The 18,849-nt window shown below is 57.3% G+C and overlaps 1 protein-coding gene across 4 annotated transcripts in view; it reads right to left on the reverse strand.

Moving 5' to 3' along the window:
• The window catches only part of SH3GL1 (SH3 domain containing GRB2 like 1, endophilin A2), a gene marked incomplete at both ends in the record, with an annotated part of 31,712 nt that overhangs the window by 558 nt on the left and 12,305 nt on the right, over positions 1-18,849 (reverse strand). Inside the window, 8 exons of one of the 4 annotated variants that reach the window (XM_084248947.1) lie at positions 211-267; positions 397-521; positions 1,213-1,316; positions 1,676-1,834; positions 1,998-2,030; positions 2,678-2,730; positions 3,593-3,665; positions 3,956-4,024. In XM_084248947.1, the coding sequence (XP_084105073.1) occupies positions 211-267; positions 397-521; positions 1,213-1,316; positions 1,676-1,834; positions 1,998-2,030; positions 2,678-2,730; positions 3,593-3,665; positions 3,956-4,024 (673 nt within the window). Of the gene's footprint in view, positions 1-210; positions 268-387; positions 522-1,212; positions 1,317-1,675; positions 1,835-1,997; positions 2,132-2,586; positions 2,731-3,592; positions 3,666-3,955; positions 4,025-18,849 lie in introns of all 4 variants that reach the window. The other 3 variants (XM_084248945.1, XM_084248944.1, XM_084248946.1) reach the window with 3 other exon arrangements.

Consider the following 18,849-nt stretch of genomic DNA (forward strand, 5'->3'; position numbering starts at 1 on the left):
CCAGAGTCGGGGAGGGTGCGAGAGGGCTGGGAGCTGTGCTCCTGACAGCCCCTTGCACACGGGGTGGCCGAGGCCTGTTGTTCAGCTCCGCCCTTATCCAAGAGGCCCAACCACAGTGCCCACTTCTTCTACAGGAGGGGAAGAGGAGGAGGAAGACGCTTCTGGAACAGAATGGAAGGCGGCGTCACAAACTGAGGCTGGGGCACTCACGCATACTGCGGCTGGGGGTCCGGATGGGCTTGTCTGAAGATCGGAAAGATGACGACGCTGTGTGAGACAAAGCAGCGGTGGGTGGCCAGCGCTGGGGTCGGCGCTCCTCTGCCCAGTCTGCATGGAGCAGTGGGCTGGGAGCGGCCCCAAGCTGCCTGGGGTAACGGGTCCCTCCACGAACAGTACCTGTGATCTTGGGGGCTGTGGTGCAGGGGAAGCCCCCATTGGACTGCTCCGGCTCTCCGAGGTCAAAGGGTTCCTGGGGCTTCGGCTTGTATTCCCGCTTGGGGCGAGAGGAAGCTTCCCGCATCCTGTGTGCGTGGGAGGGGTAAACAGTAAGCAGTCAGGTGACAAGGCCAGGGACGATTGTCCCACCCCATCACTGAAGTGGCTGTCCCAGGACAGGCGGGGGTTAGGGACCCTGACACTGGCAGGACACCGAGGACAGATGGGTCCAACAAATGCCCCCAGCTAGCAGCCTTGACTCGAGCAACCCGCAGACTGTGGGCCAGCCAGATCCTTCCGAGGCCTGGAGCCCTCTGAGCAGCTGGTGCCCAACACGCCCCACTCCGTGCCTCCCCGGAGAATACCGTCACCCAAGGCTTCCCTCTCAGTTCTGCATGCCAACTAGTCTTGAGACTGTTTGGGGCGAGAGGAGCCCGAGAACCCGGCGGCCCATGGCAGGAAAGTCATGGAAGCGAAGGAAGTCCCTAGGCCTGGAGCCTCTCTGGTCCTCCCCTCCCTCTCCCACCCCACCCCTCAAGGACCTCTGCCCCCACAGGAAGCCAGGTCCTGGGCTCTGGAACGTGTACAGGGCTGGATGTTAGGGTGAGGCGCCGCCCCCGCCCACTGGCAGAGGGCACAAGGCAGTGTCGCAGGTACCCTGAAGGGCTGGCCCAAGGCTCTTGGGGGTGACTCCAGGCTTCCAGGGACCTGGGACTTTGCAGGCTAGGAGAGAGCAGGGTGGGGTTCCTACAAGGAAGGCAGGGGCCTGGGGCTCACCTCCGCTTGAGCTTGTCAGCCAGCTCGTCCAGGATCTGCACGGCCTGCCGGTGGTAGTCCAGCTGGGCATCCACCAGGGCAGAGAGCTGGCTCACCTGCTCGATCTGCAAGCGACCAGCAGGGCTGAAGGGGCTCCTCTCCCCACAGTTCTCACCAATAGGCTGTCTCCAACAGGGCGTCTTCCTGGACTTGCCCAGCCACAGGACCCTACTTGTCTGCCTGACCTTGTGCTGCAGCCACAGAAGGCAAAGGGCCCAAGAGGAAACCCCAAGCCTCAGGAGGCTGCCCACCCTACCCTCTGCAGTAGGATGGTTGCTGCCCCCTCTGGTCTCTTCTTGTTTCCTGAATGGGCAACTATAGCCAGGAGTAAGAGAGTGAGAATGGGCCTGTTTTGGTCCCACCCCCAGGGCAGTCCCGGGCAGGCCGCTGCGGTGGGGGGAGGCCCCGGGGCCCACATGCGTACGTCAGTCTCCAGGAGGTTGTGCATGCTTGTTTCGGCCACCTCCTTGGACTCCTCGAACTTCTCCATGGCCTGGCGCAGCTCTTCGTCAGGGATCTTGCCCTGCCGCTTCTTCTTGTAGTCGAAGTCCAGCCGGCGGCCCTCCAGCTTCTTCAGGTGGTGCTGGGAGGTGGGGACAGGAGTCACATGAGGGGGAAGTACCTTAGCCCAAGGCCTCTGCGCTGGGAAACCTACCCCAGGCGCAACGGTGAATGTGCACAAGTGGGCAGAGGGGGCTCCCCCTCTTAGCTAGGGACCCCTGAAGCTGGGGTAGGCGGGGTGGTACCTGGATCTCCTTCAGGTCTTTGTCACACAGATTCTGGAGGGGGTCAATGAAGTTCTGCTTGACCTCAATATCCAGGGAGTCCTTTACCTCTGCCAGGCGCTTCATGGATTCCCCTGCATCCAGCAGGGCGTCACCTGCAGGAGGGAGGGTGGGAGAAGCTGTCATAGGAAGCCTTGCCTATGGGCTGGGTGCCTCCACACTCCATGGCCCACAGCCCAGGCCTCCACATTCCATGGCCTAGGGCCACAAAGGGGACCCTCAGGTCTGAATTGTAGCCACGGAAGGGCAGGTGTTGGCAGTGCTAGTGTTCAAAAGCCACCCTCACACTCACAGGTGAGACCAGGTCTGCACCAAACTAGCTGTGGTGTGAGGGGGGCTTCTCATGGCGTGGGTATTGCTCAAGATCCTCCCTCAACCTTCAGGGGCCAGAGGGACTCTCGTGGGAACCTTAGCTGTCACCAGGAGACTAGCCAGTCCTAGAGAAGATGCTGGAATTAGGGAGAGAAGCACCATCTTGCTCACTGTGTCCACCCCGGTCACCCCTCTGGATCTTATCCTCCCACCCCCAGGCCCCCCCATCAGCTCTCACCAAAGTTGGACTCGCCGCCTAGCTCCTTCCCATGGCGGATCATGCACTCGCCCAGGAGGCCCTCTGACTGCGGGTAGCCAGGATTCTTCACCTGCCCTCGGATCTTGGACACTGTGTTGAGCATTGTCAGCTTGGCCCGCGAGGCTGGAACAGAACGTGGGGGCGTGTGGATGAACTCCCAAGTCTCCCACACCACCAGCCAGTCCCCTTCTCTGCCGCCTGCTTATTCCTAAAGCATCCCCTTAGCCCAGGGAACCTCACTTCCTGCACCTGCTGGGGCCAAGCCATGAGGCGATGCCTTGGAGCAGACCTGTGTTCCCGCTGGTTGTGAATAGGCACCGTCAGTGAGCAAGGGTAAGTGGAAGAGGTAGCTGGTCCTCCATCACGAGGCCTCTTTCTGACCTGGGCACCCCGCATGGTACCTGGGAGCCCCAGGGTCTGCCCTCTCACTGAACACCACCTCTCCTGGGCCTGGGGAGAAATGCCTCAGCGAGGCAGTGGTGGGCAGCTCTCTGCTTCTCAAGTCTGACCCTGACACGGGCCTGAGTGGACACGGCTGGTGTCCTGCTGTGTTTATCGCCGCCTGCCCCGGAAACCAGCACTGAGAATTTCCTCGGGGAAAGACCCTGCCTCCCTCTCAACCTGGGAGAACCCATGCCTTGCTCCAAAAGTAGCCATGTGGACTGGGTCTGGCACACGGGGCAGATGATCACCCAATTCAAACTGGTCCAGTGGGTTGGTTAAGGAAAAAATGCTCTTTCTATGGGACCTTTAACGGAGAGGTGGTTAAGGCCAGGACTGGAATGAGGAATGAGCTGTCAATGAGGTGGAAAGGAAATGTATGACCCCAGGACAATCTTTGGACTCCTGGGCCCAGCCATGCCTGAACATGTCCATCCCCGGGCATTTCAGTTCCATGAGCACATACGTTCCCATTTCATGCCCGGGTAACAGAAGATCCCTGATTGCACAGGATGGACCCATCGTGGCTGCCCGGCACCCTCACCTGGGTTAGGCTGCAGGTACTCGATGGTTCTGGCCAGCACTTCTGTAACAGCCTTGCTGGTAACATCCACCTTCTGTAAAGAAAGGCAACATGGGATTTTATAAATACTGGGGTGCCTGAGGCCAAACCAGGTATAGAGCCCTGGACAGTCCTTGTACGCGAGAAGGTCCTGCTCCCCACCCACCACCTACCAGAGTCTACACAAGGACCATCTGCTGCTTCTGGGGTTGCCGGGCCACCCACCTAACCTATCCTGATGGGCCTTTCCCCACCCCACCGCCCCCTAGACAGCTGTCTGAGCTGGGCACACGGGGGCTGATACAGTGGCAGGCCACTGTGTACCACGTGTACCACTCCTCTCACCTTCTCCATCTCTTTGAAGTCATCGTCAAGCTTGGTCCCTTCAGCCCCTCCAACCTTCTCGCTGACCAGCTGCGGGACAGAGGGAGAAAAGCATGAGCCTCAGAAAGAGAAGTCAAGAGTTCAGGATGCTCATGGTGGCTTCCCAGGGTGCTGAGCAGCCACCAGTCAATGGCAAGAAGGCCGGGGGAGGCTGCGGCTTCAGATCCACGTGCGGAGGACCACCCCCTCTGCATGATGAGCCGGGTAACAGCCCGGGTGGCACAGCCATGCTACTTGCACACCTCCGGGCCGAATGCTGCCCCAGGAGAGGGACACCCCGCAGGTGCCTGCCCGCTGCCCCACTGGGCAGGAACTCCCAAGGGCAGAGGTTCATCCCAGCAACAGGGGAACTGGAAAGTACTCCACCGAGTCCGGACTCCTGGGCTACAGACTGCCACCCACCAGGACAGCTGCTCCCCCGGGCATTTCAACAAGCCCCACCACAGCACTGGCCGTGACCCCAATGCAGCAGCTGCGATGTGTGAACACAAAATGAGGCCGCCACCCCTGGCGTGAGGGTGAGGGCAGCAATGCTGCAGAGGAAACCAATTCTGCAGGTGCACAAACACCCCCAAGGATACAGATTTGGGGACTTGCTATCATTCTCGAATGTTTGCAGTCTCCGTTCTTTGAAAAAACAAACTGCTGACATTTTGGTAGCAGTAACACCAGCCAATGGCTACGCGGGAAGGTGAAGCAAGGAAGCCGCCAACCCTCACCCCTAGCTCTGGGGGCTGCACCTGCTCTACAGGACACCTGTTCCCTCCCACAAGCAGAGGCTGAATTTTACAAGGTATGTATGTGGCAGTGATAACCACTTAAATTGTTATCTCTTTCCTCCTGCGCTCGCTGAGGTGAACATGTGCCCGGCCAGAGGAGAGATCATACCTTCACATCAGATCTGGAATGTGAGGAAATTCCAGGGCTGCAAAGGGGGCAACCCTGAGACAAGAGGCTAATCTCATGATCTCAGGGCCCCAGGGAACATGGCTGGCAGCGATGCGACTCCAGGGCCAGCTGCATGCCAAGGCAGGCCCTGGGAGGGAGCACCTGGAGGCCGGGAGAGCTGTGCAGGAGTCTGGACATCCGAGGTGGGTAAGACCCAGCCCAGCTCAGCAAGGCAGGCTCGGGGACAGTCTGCCCATCTCGGTCTCACCCGTTTCCCGCTGTACACACGAGAGGGAATTAGAAAGGAGGCAGAGCGGAGGTCTGACCAAAGGCCAGCTCTCAGCTATAGAGAGGCCCTAAGTCTCAGCCATGGAGGCAGGCGACAAGGATGTCACAGGGACAGCCACTCTAGGGGCGCTGTGCTCACAACCTACTGGCCTGGGTCACCTCAGGCTGCATGTGACAGGTCTATTACTGGTTCCAGCTGTGGGGCCAGCAAGCAGAGTGGCAGTTCCAGTCTGGCCTGCTCAGAAAGAGCCACTGGGTGCCCAAGAGCATCATCTGTGGATATAAAATACTGAGTTTTACTATCTAACTTGAAATTCAAAACTACCTGAGAGGGTGACTCCTTGGGCTAATGGGGAGGCAGTGGCAACCAGAGCCAGAGGCTCCCGGAGGCCCCACCTTACCAGCTGGCTGACCCCTTCACACCAGGGCAGCGAAGTCCTTCCCGGTCAGCCCTCCTGTTGGTCTGTGAGTGCCCCCCACACCTGCCCAGGGCCAACCACAGCTACGTGACATCCCCTTCCAGGCTCATGGGCCCTTGCATGGTGCCATGATTCAGCTCTAGGTGTGATGAGGTTCCCTGAAGTCCCTTTACCAGGGGCTGAGGTGCAAAGAGCTGACTTCTCTTTCTCTGTCAAATTCCTGCCTTTCCAGGAAAGAACCTGTGGACTACTGGGTCTGGCACATCCCCAAAATGCATTATCCAGGCATGTCTGCCAGACAAGCAGGTCTGCAGAGGAGGCCCTGTGGCTGAGCCACCATGGGAACCAGTGTCTGGAGGAGCAGGATGGGGAGTCCTGCTAGGGGTCAGCTGCCCCGGCGCCTGGAGACCCTGTCCCACACGTAGGTGCGCACACCCCAGAGCAGCAATCTGGCATATTTAATGCCTCATTTAATCCCAGGTCTACACACACACACACACAAATGCGCACTCTCAATTTCCTGCCCACTGGCCGGGACCCCTCCTGGGACTCCTGAGGGCGTTGCAACCTGCAGAAGCACTGGACTACCAGGGTGCAAGGATGGGCCCGCCATCTTCTACCTGTGTGGTCTCCGGCACAAGGTGGGCCTCTTTGTTCCTCCCCTTGGCACACGGAGTGATGGCTATGCACCCACAGAGCTGCGGTCTGGTTTCTGTGAGCTGCTGCACAAGCACCAGGCATATGTAAGCACTGGTCACTAGTGCTGCCCACACCTCTGATCGGTCATTTTCCATCTAAGGGGACTTTCTAGAGCTCCAGGGCAGGCCCAGCCATTTCATCTTTACCCCCCGCCCCCACCACCACCAGGATTAAGAGGGAGCGGGACCATGTGCCCCTGGAGGTCAGTGGTTCTCAGCGCAGCTGCACCTGGGAGTCTGGGGAAGGACTGGGGCAGGTGAGAAGCCCTCTGCAGGGGGCCTGGAAGGAAGCTGTGACAGAGCCCTAGGTGCCCAGGCTGCACTCCAGGCGCACCTCCTCTAGGGGGTGCCCAACTTCGCAGGAGAGGCAGGGGTGCCCTCTCATTTCTGCTCACAACTTAGAGGAAAAGACCTGGTCTCTCCTGAGGTGTTTTTGTTTTCTACATTATTTCACAGAGCAGTTTCACTTCTTTTGACTATGGTAAAACAGGACATTCTCAAATTTAGTGGTTGCCAGGGAAGGAAATGAGTTTGCTGCCTGACATGAGACGATTTGAGGGAGCTGACATACCAGTGCTCAAAGCCACACCTCTGGATGAGGGCACGAGCCCAAGGGAATGCTGTATCAGCAGGCCCCGTATTCCCAGGCACCTTCTAGTGGGGTCTTCCTCTAAGGGGACAGTCTTCCTCTTCGGGGAGGACTGGGCAGACTGCATCTGCTTCTGGGCCCCTCCCAGGAGAGTCCCCTCCCCTGGAAACTTGGAACTAGGCCTTCCTGAAGGTCCCCAGAAGGCCAGAGTTACCTGACCATCCTCGCTCATGCAACAAGGAAGCCGAGTGGACCTATCTGGGTCCCTACCAAGCACCACCCTCACCTTACTCCACCCCTTCTGGGAGGGCTGAGATCAAGCAGCTTGGTGGCAGCTGATGGCCCCCATGTCCTTTTCTCCAAGGCTCAGTCTTGGCACCAATATAAACAGACAAAAGAATGATATGAAATCAAAGGGAAAAAGTGGAAAATCAAAAAAGCAACCTGCTGGCTACAGGAACCATGACAGAGGAGGAGGGACAAGGTATTACTTGGAGTGGGGTAGGGGGAGGGCTCCCCTGGAGGTGCAGACTGTGCCCCACCTGAGGAGGGACTCAAGTGGTCCTTTCTAGGGGCTGAGGGCCATTGTCACCGAGCAGCTAACCCTGGCTGCTCAGCAGCTGGACCCTGGCCTGATAGAGGAAGTGGGAGGACAGGGAGGGGCCAGTCTGTGGGGGAGGGCCTGGCCAGCACTGCAGCCCTGGCTTAGGGAGACTGCACGCAGGTTTTCAGGCCCAGCGAACAGCAGATGCTGTTGTGGAAAAAACATGTCTGCATCCCAAGTTACCAGAGCTCGCCACCCCCACTCCCTGGCTTGGTGCTTGCTATAATCCAACTGTGTCCCCATGCTGTGTGAGAGGAAGCCAAGGCCAAGGACTGCAGCCCTCTCTCCTCTCCACATCTAATGGCCGCCAGGCGCCCCAGGGCTCATGGTGCAGGGGGCGGTCTTCTGCTGGCTGGACTGGCAGAGAGGGTGGGCAACCAATGTCCACTCCCCTAAAGGGCCATGAGCAAGGTGCTATGGAATCTATGGCCTCCTGGGCCCCACCCAGCTGGGTCGGCGCCTGAGTCACTGGCAGCAGGCCCCATAATGAGTGCCATTGTGAAACCCAGGCCAGTCCTCCCCCAGGCTCAGCCCAAGTTGGAACATTCTCCAAGGCTCTGTCCCAGTCCAGGTGCCCGGGTGCTCCTGCCCCACAGAGCCTGCTGCCAAGGCATGGTGAGATGGCTGGTTGGGTGTGCCTACCAGGTGAGACCCAGGATTGAGACTCTGCTGAGGGAGAGGCTACTGCTTGGTCAGACCTGCCTGTGGTCTCCAGAGACAAACTTGTTGCCCAGTGGGTGCCACTCAGCTCTTTGTGAGACTGGTTCCTGATCTCTCAGATACCCGCCTCACTCCCCCTCTCCCAAGCTCCACCCGACATGATCTACTAGTTTGGCCAGTGTCTGGCCATGTCTCTCTGGTAGCTGTTCCCCTCCCCCCGGGCACATGGCTCAGGAAGGCACTCGGTGACTGTGTTCTACAAGGGGGCTGCACTGGCTCTCTTCCAGGGGAGGCTGGGTCTGGGGTGGTTCTGAGACAGGCCAGGTGTGAGGGCCAGGTCCACCACTAGGTGAGTGCGAGGGAGGGATGCTGCCGGACACAGCTGAACACTGGTCTGCCACGTCTTGAGACGGCCACCGTGTACCTGGGTTGTAATGCTTAGTGAAAGTACTTCGTCTGGCTCGGACCACCCCCAGCCTCGCAGGAAGTTCCCTGGGGCCTTCCTGCCAGCAATCCTGCCCCCACCAGGAACCGCTGTCTCTCTCCCTCTGGTGGGGGCTTTTCGGGAAACTGCACACCCATGTTTGGCCAGTATTCCCCATGTACTGGGGAAGTGTGTCCTGTGCCCTGCCCCCAGCCCAGGCTGCCCCTGCAGCTCAGGCTACACTTAGGGGCAGCGAGTGAGTACAAGAGCTCCAGATCCACATGTCTGAGCCACTTGGGCTGCTTTCCCAGGGACCCCTCCACACATCCCCACTCTGGCCCTCCCAGACTTTGAATGGCCATATTCACGATGCCATGGCCGCAGTGACAGCCACAGGCAGACGGCGGCCTGTCCCCGGGCTCGCACGTGCGTCCGCAGCGGAGCAGCAGTATCTCTCCGTGACACCTCGAGTCTGGCACCCGGAAGTGAGCCAGCCAGGAGCAGACATGGGTCTTCATCCCTGCCCTGAACCCCAGGTCTTCTGTCCCTACACAGTCACCATGAATAGTAATGACAGGACCAATGGAAGAAAGGGCTATTCTTTCAAAGACCGGTGTTCTTCAGTATTCTAGACCTCTGGCCATCTCGGGAGAGGAACAGACGCTGATGCACGGGAGGAAAAAAGGCGTGTGGCGGAACACGCTGTGCTCCGTGTGGTGAAGGCACAAACTGAGAGCAATGTGAGCCTAGACCTGGCGGGCAGCTCTGGAGGAGTCAAGAAAACACAAAGGTGGGCGGCTCCTGTTTAACTGGGGGTGCTGGGGTGGACAGCTGCCCCACACCTGACAGGCGCAACTGCAGCAGCTAGAGGAGCTATTCGAATCCTGCCAAGCTGAACGGCAGCAAGAGCGGCTGGTGGCTGAATCATCTCAGCAGGATAACCCGATCGATACGCCACAGACATAAAGGACTGACCTGCAGGCTCCGAGACCCCGGCGGATGACTCGCTTTGACAAATTAAGAGTTTAAGGGAGCAAAAGGAGGAGGCGGACGCTGGCTCGGAGAGCAGAGAGGGAGTGCCAGGGCTGCTCAGCCTTGCTGCCGGGACGGACACTCCACACTTTTCTGCTCCAGTGTCTTCGAGGCCTGTCCAACTACTGTGCTCAGGGTGACCGAGGACCACCTCACAGTTAACATCAGAGGCCTCCTGGGCCTCTCTCAGCACAGCTGCCCCTCCTGCCCACTGCCTGCCTGGCTAACATCTTCCAACTTGTCTGCGAGTGTGGCCAGGATATGTGCCCCACCCACTACAGAGCAGCCTCTCCCTCTTCTGTGGCGAGGTTCTCACCTGGGGTCTGGCACAGAGGAAAGCAGTCACCCACAGGCACTGACAGGACAAGCTGGAGTGATCAGCATGGAAGAGATGAGGGTGGCCTGGGGCAGAAAGGGCCTTGAGTGCTCAGGCCCAGCCAACCTGTTCAGGTGGCCATCCTCAAGATCCAGCAGCACCAGCAGAGGCACAGTGACCCTGGTACTGAGGTGTGAGCACCTCTGGTTCATTATCAGCGCTGTCAGGAGGGGGTTGAGTCTCATTCTACAGGTGGCAGCAAGCTGGCGCTAGCCCATGCCAGCCATGTGATAGGCTGTGTCTGGAGCAGGAAAGGGGTATGGAAGGGGCGTGAAGCGCTACCCTGGTCTCCAGGAGTGCCCTCTGGAGAGGAGAAGAGTATCACATGTAAGCGCAACCCAGAAGATTATGTTAAACGCCAACAAAGAGGCATAAACATGCCAAACAGCAGTGGCACGTGGCTTGGCTGGATAAGTCACACAGAGGAACTGAGAGGAAGGGCAAGGCCCGGGCAGAGTCGTGCCCAGCAGGCAGAAGGTGAGACACAGGTATGGGGCGGCCATTTCTGATCCACTGCACTGAGCAGGCACTTTTCACACATCAAGCCTTTAACCATCACATCTACTAGTTGAGGCAGGGACTGGTGCGCCCATTTTACAGATGAGAACCCGGAGGGGTGAAGGGCAAAAGAACTTAGAGCTTGGGGAGCTATAAGAGAAGCTACTGGGAGTTGCACCTATCCTGGTGGGCTGGATGGGTCCACCCTGTACCATAACCCGTCCTTAAAGATGGGGTACATAAAGCAGGGGTGGAGGGCTGAGGCCTGTGCAGGCCCAGCTGCAAGGGTGTGTGGCCTCAGAGGGCCATGGGAGGTCTGAGATGGCCCTGGTGTAGAATGCCCAGACATGGGAGGCCCCAGAGGCTGCCGTGATGATCCTGGACGGAGCTTGAGGAATTCCTGAACTGGGATAATGGCAGGGGACGGGAAGGAGGGACAGAGGATGGACACTTTCCATTTAAGTTAAATCCCTTTCAACTGTAACTCTTCTTGCTGGCCTCCAAATACCCGGGAAGCTTTGCACCAAATATTGGTACCTGAACAGCCCCTTCTAATTTCCCTCACGGTCGTCTGTCGTGTGACTCAGGGTCTAACCCTAGCCACACACAGCCGCTGGCCTTCTTGTCTCCTGTCCCTGCCTGCGCCCCAGGCCCAACCATAAGACACAGGGTGCATACCAGGTGGTGTGCTCTCTGGCCTACTAGACTCTGGAATGGTGAACCAAGCAGGCTTCTAGGGAAGCACAGCAGCCACCCCAAAGCTCCGACTGTGTGTATCCCTGTCTGAATGCCCTCGGTGGTCCCTTGAGCTGCCAGGATACTTTGGAAGATTTCCAAAGCCTGAGCCCTTGGAAGTTGCTGGATTATGAAATGCTTGCGGACGGGGGCGGCACTCTGATTCCAGGCAGCTCAGAGCCCCAAATGGCTGAAAGGTCGCGAAGCATCATTTGTACCCCAAATGAACCTCCACGCTCCAACTAGGAGGAACCAAAGGGTAGAAATACACTCTTCAGTCCAAGGAGATGGGTCAGAAGGAAGACCGAGGCTTCGGCAGCCAGGGGAGAACCACGGCTGTCCTTTGTGAATATCTGTCAGCTGACAAAGAACAAGTCACCACCTCTTTGTTAAACCCACAGACGGAAGTGCTCCAAGTCAGGGCTTCCTTTGGCCTACCAGGAATTCCGAAATTTCCCGAGATTTGCTGGTACCCTTCGTGCCCCCAGACACACATTTCCTTTTCTCCTGTAGATCAAAGCTAACGTTGTTTTTAACGCAGTCTTTGTGATTGGGAGTATGGAAATGATCCACCAGGAAAAAGACTACTGAGTTACTTTTCACTGGGATACCCCAAATCAGGTACCACTAACCCCAGATCAGGCCCCAAGGGGACAAGTCACAGATACTCTCTTGCGCACAGCGCACAGGGCTTACTGGGAACCAACTCCCGAGTGAAAGGACAGTGGCCCCTGAAGCCCCGGGGCTTCTCTAAGCAAAGGGGCTGCTGCCTGGGCCTGGGCTGGAGACTGGGGCGTCAGCTCTACTCTTGGCCGGGTCACAGAGGGGCCCGACACCAGTTCCTCAGGTCCTCGAGGCTGCAAGGACAAGCCAGCTGTGGGGTCTCCCAGCCAGAAGGGGACAGAATCAAGAGCCATGGAAGCCAGGGAGAGGAGCCTGGCACGGGGCCTGGAAAGGCCTGGCCTCCTACGTTGTCTACACCCCTGTGAGTTTCTGCCACCTGCAGCACTGGTCCTTTCTATCGTGTCTTGGGCAAGCTCACACCTTTGGCCTCCATTCTAATTCTCAACACGTCTCCCCTGGGCACCTGGCGGGGGGGCTCTCCTTCCCAGGCCTTGTTTAAGCTTTCTGTCCAGAACCCTCCATCCATGGGACCTGAGCCCCTTCCACACTACTGCCCGGTCTTTGAACTACAGCCCTCCCTGCCCCTTAGTTCTGCTCCAGCCTAATTCCTAATTCTTGCTCAGAGCTGGGAGGCCTCAGCTTTGGCACAACTTCCAGTTAGCCCCTCGTGCCTTCTGGAGCACTCTCGCCTGCTAACACTGCAAAATGTGCATCTCACACACATCCCCACTGCTGCTGGCAAGCTCCTAGGGTACAGGGACCCGTGGATACCGATGGACTGGCGGGCCCAATGCGCCACACCTAAGTCACCCTGAAGGCTGGCTCTTGCAGCCCTCTCCCTGCCACACACGTCACAGTCTTGGAAGGGGAGGAGTAGAATGCCCCAGGCCTGCCTCTCAGGACCGCCTCTCCTTGCCGCCCAAGGATGACAAACCAACTGCAGGAGGACGGGGGCTCTATGGCCGCGAAGATGAGAGAGGGACGGGGGCACTCAGTGCCCTTTCTTGCCGGGCACAAAGGTGCCCCAGCCTGCTCTGTTTAAGGAAAGTGTCTCCCTTCCCTCAGGGGTCCTTGGAAAGGGGTGATAAGGCACTTACCCCACCTGGCCTGACTTCCCTGTGGAGGGAGGAGAAGACAGCATCGAGGCCTGGGACTGGGCTGTTGGCACTGGCACAGGTGGGGTTTCCCCGCGCAGTCTGCTGGCCAGAGCCATGGGCCCGAGCACCCTCCCAACAACCGTAGCTGGGCAATGGCCTGGGGTCAGGGCACCATGTCTCTCTGGGGACACTCCTAGTTTATCTGTGAAATGGGAGCACTGACCCAGCTTCAGTGCCAACAACTAGCAGTTTTGGGGTTTCCACTAAGATGCTGAATTTCCCCAAAAGGAAGCAAGAAGCACTTACAAAAACTGCTCCTCGTTTTTACTCATGGTTAACCAGCAACCTGGCTAATCTGAGTCTGGGGAAGGAAGTGGGCCCCAGTGAGTGCTGGGAGGGCCCCTGTTTTCTTTGCTGTGGAAAGCCGGGCTCTGAGTTGAAGCACTTACAGCTTACAGCAGAGGCACAGCAACAGGGGCTAAGAAGAGGTCAGAGTTTGTTTTCAATGTTTCTATGAAACACATCAGACAACGTAACTCCTTGGACCTGCTGCCTTCTGGCCCGGTTGTCATCCTTGAAAACCCCAAGAGGAAGGCACAAAGCCAGTGGGGAGGGCCTCCCCGGTGGTACAGCGGTTGAGCGCTGGGTTGCGAAGCTGCCCGCGGCCTCTGCGGCGCCGGTTCGATCCCCAGCTGCTCCCCGGCCACCGGAGGAGGGTCCCGCATGGCGCACAGACCTCTCCTGCCGCCCGCTGCTCCCCTCAGCAGTGTACTTCGGTCCGTCTGCCTGCTCTGCTCCCTGCTCTGGCTCTGGTGAATTCTCTCACCCTCCCGCGCTTCTGACTGTACCCAGTGCTTGTATAAACTAAACAAACAAACAAACAAACAAATAAATAAAACATGCCTCTATTAAAAAAAAAAAAAAAAAAGCCAGTGGGGAGACCTCCAGTGCTCACTTGGCCAAGCCACAGCCTCTGCACAGGTGTCTCCATCTTACAAACAGGCCTTGCCCGGGGCCAGGTGTCGTGTGTGTGCACACGCCTGATGCCAGGCCGGATGGAAACACTAACGGGGCAGTCAGCAGGGCCCACGGGTCTTAAATCACTCTGCGCAGGAGGCCCCACTGCACCTTTCTGATTTATTTCCTCATTTTCAGAAATGGGTGGGGCTGTCAGGGCTGGGGAGCCAAGGGAGCTGACTAATAGTGAGAGCGGATCTGCAGGAGAGGGAGGGCTGGCGCTGCAAACCTGCCCCGGCTGCCTGGTGGGCCTGTGGCCCAGCGAGTGTGGGCCCACATCCCAGATCCCTGGGAGTAGGCAGTCAGAGGAATGCGGCTGCTGCTGGGTGCCAGATGGAGGAGCTCAAGAGACCATGGGGATGGCCACCCAGGACTGCACTGTGCTAGCACATGGCCTGGAGGCAGAAGACCCGCCTTGGAAGACCCGCCTGGGAGACTGGCTCTGCCCTGAACTTCCTGCTGCTCTGGTCTCCCACCTAATACACACCAGTCAAGCCTGATGTGAGGCCACAGCCCCCGGAACATCATGGAGCCTCCAATGAAAGCCAACGGGGCACCTAACTGGGAGCTGTTCAGCTTTCAGTCTCACTGATGTAGACCCCTGTCCAGGGCACAGTGCCCCTAAATAATGGCAAGAATCAGCCAGGTCCCAGCCCTGCTGATGAAGTCTCTGCCCAGGATGCAACTGGGAAAGGTAAGGGTGAAAGCAGCAGGGTCTGGCTGAGGAATCCAGGCAGCAGACCAGGGTGGCGGCTCAGGCCTAAAGCTCACTCTGCCTCCTCCTGGGAAAGGAGGAGGGAACAGGCCTGCTGTTCCCAGGGATTCTGAGGGTCTGATCCAAGCTGGCACCCCTGGCTATGCCAGCATCTGTTTGAGGACCATCATGCATCTGGCCTTCTAGCCAGGGCTGAAGTAAGTGCCTAGGTATAAATCAGCCTCCTGCATTTAAATTTCTCATCTGGGAGATGCAGCAGGAAAGTCACATGTCACACTACTGGGAAAATCAATTTCAGACGAAAACTTATAAAAGGAAAACACCCAAACCACAAACAAATGAGGTGATAAGTCCCCCAAGTTCCCTGGCAGGGCAGCATGAGCTCTGATCACTATCTGCATGCTGGGGTTCACGATGGTGGGGTCAGGTAACAGATCATTATCCTGTTACCCAAATGTGCAGAAATGATAAGGTGTTTTTGAAAACTCATCTTAAATCAACGGCACAGCTGACGCAAGAGCAGCTCATCAGAAAAAGGGGAAATGGGTTTGGAAAACCTGAAGGCATAAAACCGCTCAGTCTTCAGAAGGCATCAAAACAGTTTCTGTAGCATAAGATGCCCGAGACTGCAAACACTCAGGCCCAAGTCTCAGTGAGGGGCTATGTACCCCCAGTGATGACAAGCTAACGTATCCCTGCCTCCTGTCACTAAGACCCCTTCCATTTTTAAAGTCCTAACTAATGAGAAATCACCTCTCCCAGGAAGCCCTGCTGACTCTCTTACTCAGGCAGGAATGGCCTGGCTGAGCGCTACCTCCTAAGTGTCTACCCCAATCGAACCTCACCATGGACAGGTTGTGTTTTCTGTTCTGCAGAGGCCCTTATCTTGGTCCCATCTGCCCTGCTTTTCCTTCAGCCCCAGGCCCTTTCATGACCCGCCCCGCCCTTCTCAGAGGGGCTGTCCCTGACTTCTGTTATTTCAAACCATTCATCACTCTGATGCAAGTTTGTTTACTTATGGCCTCCTCCCACTGGATGTGCAGCTGAAGTGAGCAGGAGATGCTTAGTGGCTACTTAGCGCCTATGGGAGGATAAAACCACCGCATGAAAGATCTGGGCTCCTCCCACCATGCCACCTTGGCCAAGCTCTGGCAGGCAGCACTCCCCTGCCCAACTTTCCTTTTTGTCATTTATATGACATTCAGGTTTGGCCAGAGGTGCCAGTCCAATGCCCTGCTCTCTGCCCAAAATCTGCCCACAGCTGAGAATGAAGATTCTCAGCTTCACATCCCTCACTGAGAATGAAGATTCAGGAAAATTTACAAAGAAAAACATCTGAACAAGCTGGGTCCAGCTGGCCCATATCCAAGGGATCAGGCTCCCAGAGTGTTTTTTAAATCAACAGGAACCCCCAGTGAAAGCAACAATTTGGGAGGACAGGGCACAGGAAAGGAAGGCTGAGAGGCAAACAGGTCCCGAAGGCCAAACGGAAACAGCCTGAAAACACTCAGGGCTGGAGTGGGGGGTGAGATAGGGTTCTCTGACTTCAAATAGGGTGCTCTGAGGCCCCTGGTACCCCACATAAGACAGTGCCAGGCAAAAGCTGTGAGTGACTGCTGAGGAATGCATCCTCATTTGGCTTACTGCTTGCCTGCCACAACAGTGACAATGGCTACAGTGACAGGTGACTCACAGCCATGGTGGCCCAGTCACCAAGACCAGCTTCTCGGGTGTGGTTACCAGAAGCACCTGGAAGCTCATGATATGGGTCAGCACACAGAAGCAAGGAAGAGGGAAGCCCATCAGCTCCTGCTATAGGTGAGCACTGGTCAGCTGAGGCAAGGCCACAGTCTGGGAAACCTGGCGCAGAGGGACTTCTGAATCACTGTCCGATTCAGTACACATATGAGGACACAATGGCGTCGAGAAGGGAGCTGCCAGGACCAGCTGGGCAGCTCCTGGTGGTCACCAGGACAAAGTGCTGTGTCCTCCCTCCCATACCTTCCGCCCTGTAGAGTGGAGGCCTCTCACAGGCCCTGCACGTGCACACTCACTGATGTCATGACGTGGGGGCACCTGACAGGAGGTTCCCAGGCCCATTCTGCTCCCTGTGGCTCACTGTCCAGTACCACCACCAGGGACAGCCTGGCCTCCCGGCCCCAAGCACGCAATGCCAGCTACCATGACAGGTCAGTAGGACAGCACAGGGCTGGGTGCCCAGCAGGTGCTCAGTTGGTATTTGAGATGATGAAAAATCTGTCAAGTGAGCAGACCCCACCCTCTGGGGGCGCTGGAGAAGCTCTCGTGCTTTGTAACGAGTCAAGTCAGGGTGTGCCCTAGAGGTGTGAGGCAACAGAGTGGGCATGGGGAAGCTGAGGGGCGGGATTGGGCTCTATCCCCTGGACTAAGGCTTAAGCAAGAACAAAGAATGAAGAATCCTGACCTGTTTCTCAACTGCAAAATGAGGCGATGCCGACATGCCTCGTGATTTGGGGTAAACATGCTTTAAAAACCATAAACTGGGGCCTCCCCAGTGGCGCAGCAGTTGAGCGCTGGGTTGCGAAGCTGCCCGCGGCCTCTGTGGCGCCGGTTCGATCCCCGGCTGCTCCCCGGCCACCGGAGGAGGGTCCCACATGGCGCGCAGACCTCTCCTGCCGCCCGCTGCTCCCCTCAGCAGTGTACTTCGGTCCTTCTGCCTGCTCTGCTCCCCGCTCTGGCTCTGGTGAATTCTCTCACCCTCCCGCGCTTCTGACTGTACCCAGTGCTTGTATAAATAAATAAATCTTAAAAAAAAAAAAAAAGAGAGAAAGAATAAAATATTTAAAAAAAAAATCTTTAAAAAAAAAAAAAAAACACCATAAACTGTGTATACACCCAAGGCTGCCACTCATTGTGTAATGCAAGTCCAAGGAAAGGTGAGTTGAGGGGCACTGAGGGCAATGTCTGGCAAGGCCTGGGTGATGGGACAAGAAGAGCCCCCCGCCCGCTGCTGGAATGAAGGCTTGGTGTCCATGTTTCTTCAGCAAGTGGGAACATGACTCTCCCAGGTCCCCCTCTCAGGAGGGAATCTTGGTGCCACACACGTGTGCTCACACGCAGGCGAGACATAAGCAACCTGTCGACAACAGGCTGGCTTCTAGTCTCTCTGTTGCACCAAAAGCACCTAAAATCAGTGATGGGGTAGAAGCCAGATTCCAGAAAGCTCAGGGCACCAGGGACAGTCGTGTGTTGGTTAATGACGAGGGAGTTCATCGTTGGGCAACAGACACAGTATCGTTACACACACCTAGGAGGCACAGAGGCCACAGACCTGCGCTACAGCGTGCAGCCTGCCGAGCCCTCGGATGTGTGCGCCATCGCCGGAACGCCCTCACGCGATGCCTCACTACAGCATGGGAGGAGATGGACACGCAACTCTGAAACGCTTTCTGGAAGGGATGGAATGAAGCCCCAAATGACTCAGCCTGAAGGAGGACGAGCAGGAACCCTCCCAGGCCCCGTCTAGGGCAGCACTTGAGGCACAACTGCTCCCGCAGCACACCTGGGTCGTGGCCACAGTCTCTGGGCCGCCATTCCTCTTCCTGCCTCACCAACCAGCCAGCTAATGGCTGTCCCTGACCTCCTGGCCGAGCAGCTTTCTGCCCCCATGCTGGCTAAGCGGATTCCTTCTCCGGGGGTCCCTCACTCTCTCCCCTCCTTCCAGATGGTGCGCATGGCTGCAGGAAGCTGTGCTTAGACTCTGTAGATGAGAGATTTTTCCCCAATCGGTTGGGGGTCTTGCTGCATCTGCCAAGATAGCAGACTCTCGCCCCTCCCAGTGATGTTCTGTATTTTTCATGTTTGGCTTCTGTAGGAGGAGAGCGGCCCTGCCCTCGGCCCCAGGCCTGTTGTTCTGTTGTCACGTATGATGCGCATCTAGTGTTGCCACTTCCTGAGCTAGGAGCCTAAAGAAAATTCAAATCTCTCTCTACTCAATGGTTACTGTCTGGCAGCCAGTGCCTCATCCCAGTGCCCAGGGCCGTTTCTGTTCCTCAGGAAGGACCAATCCTTAGACCACACTGCCTGGGCTTCTGGGCCACGGGGAAGAGTATAGCAGAGCTGGCCAGCAGCTCAAGACCCCAGCCCTGGGACCTCACTCCATTGCCTGCCCAGGGAAGTCTGTGTCCCCTTGTCCTCCTTCCTATGTCCCAA

The sequence above is a fragment of the Talpa europaea genome (genome assembly GCF_964194135.1).
Source record: "Talpa europaea genome assembly, chromosome: 12".
Classification (NCBI taxonomy): domain Eukaryota; kingdom Metazoa; phylum Chordata; class Mammalia; order Eulipotyphla; family Talpidae; genus Talpa; species Talpa europaea.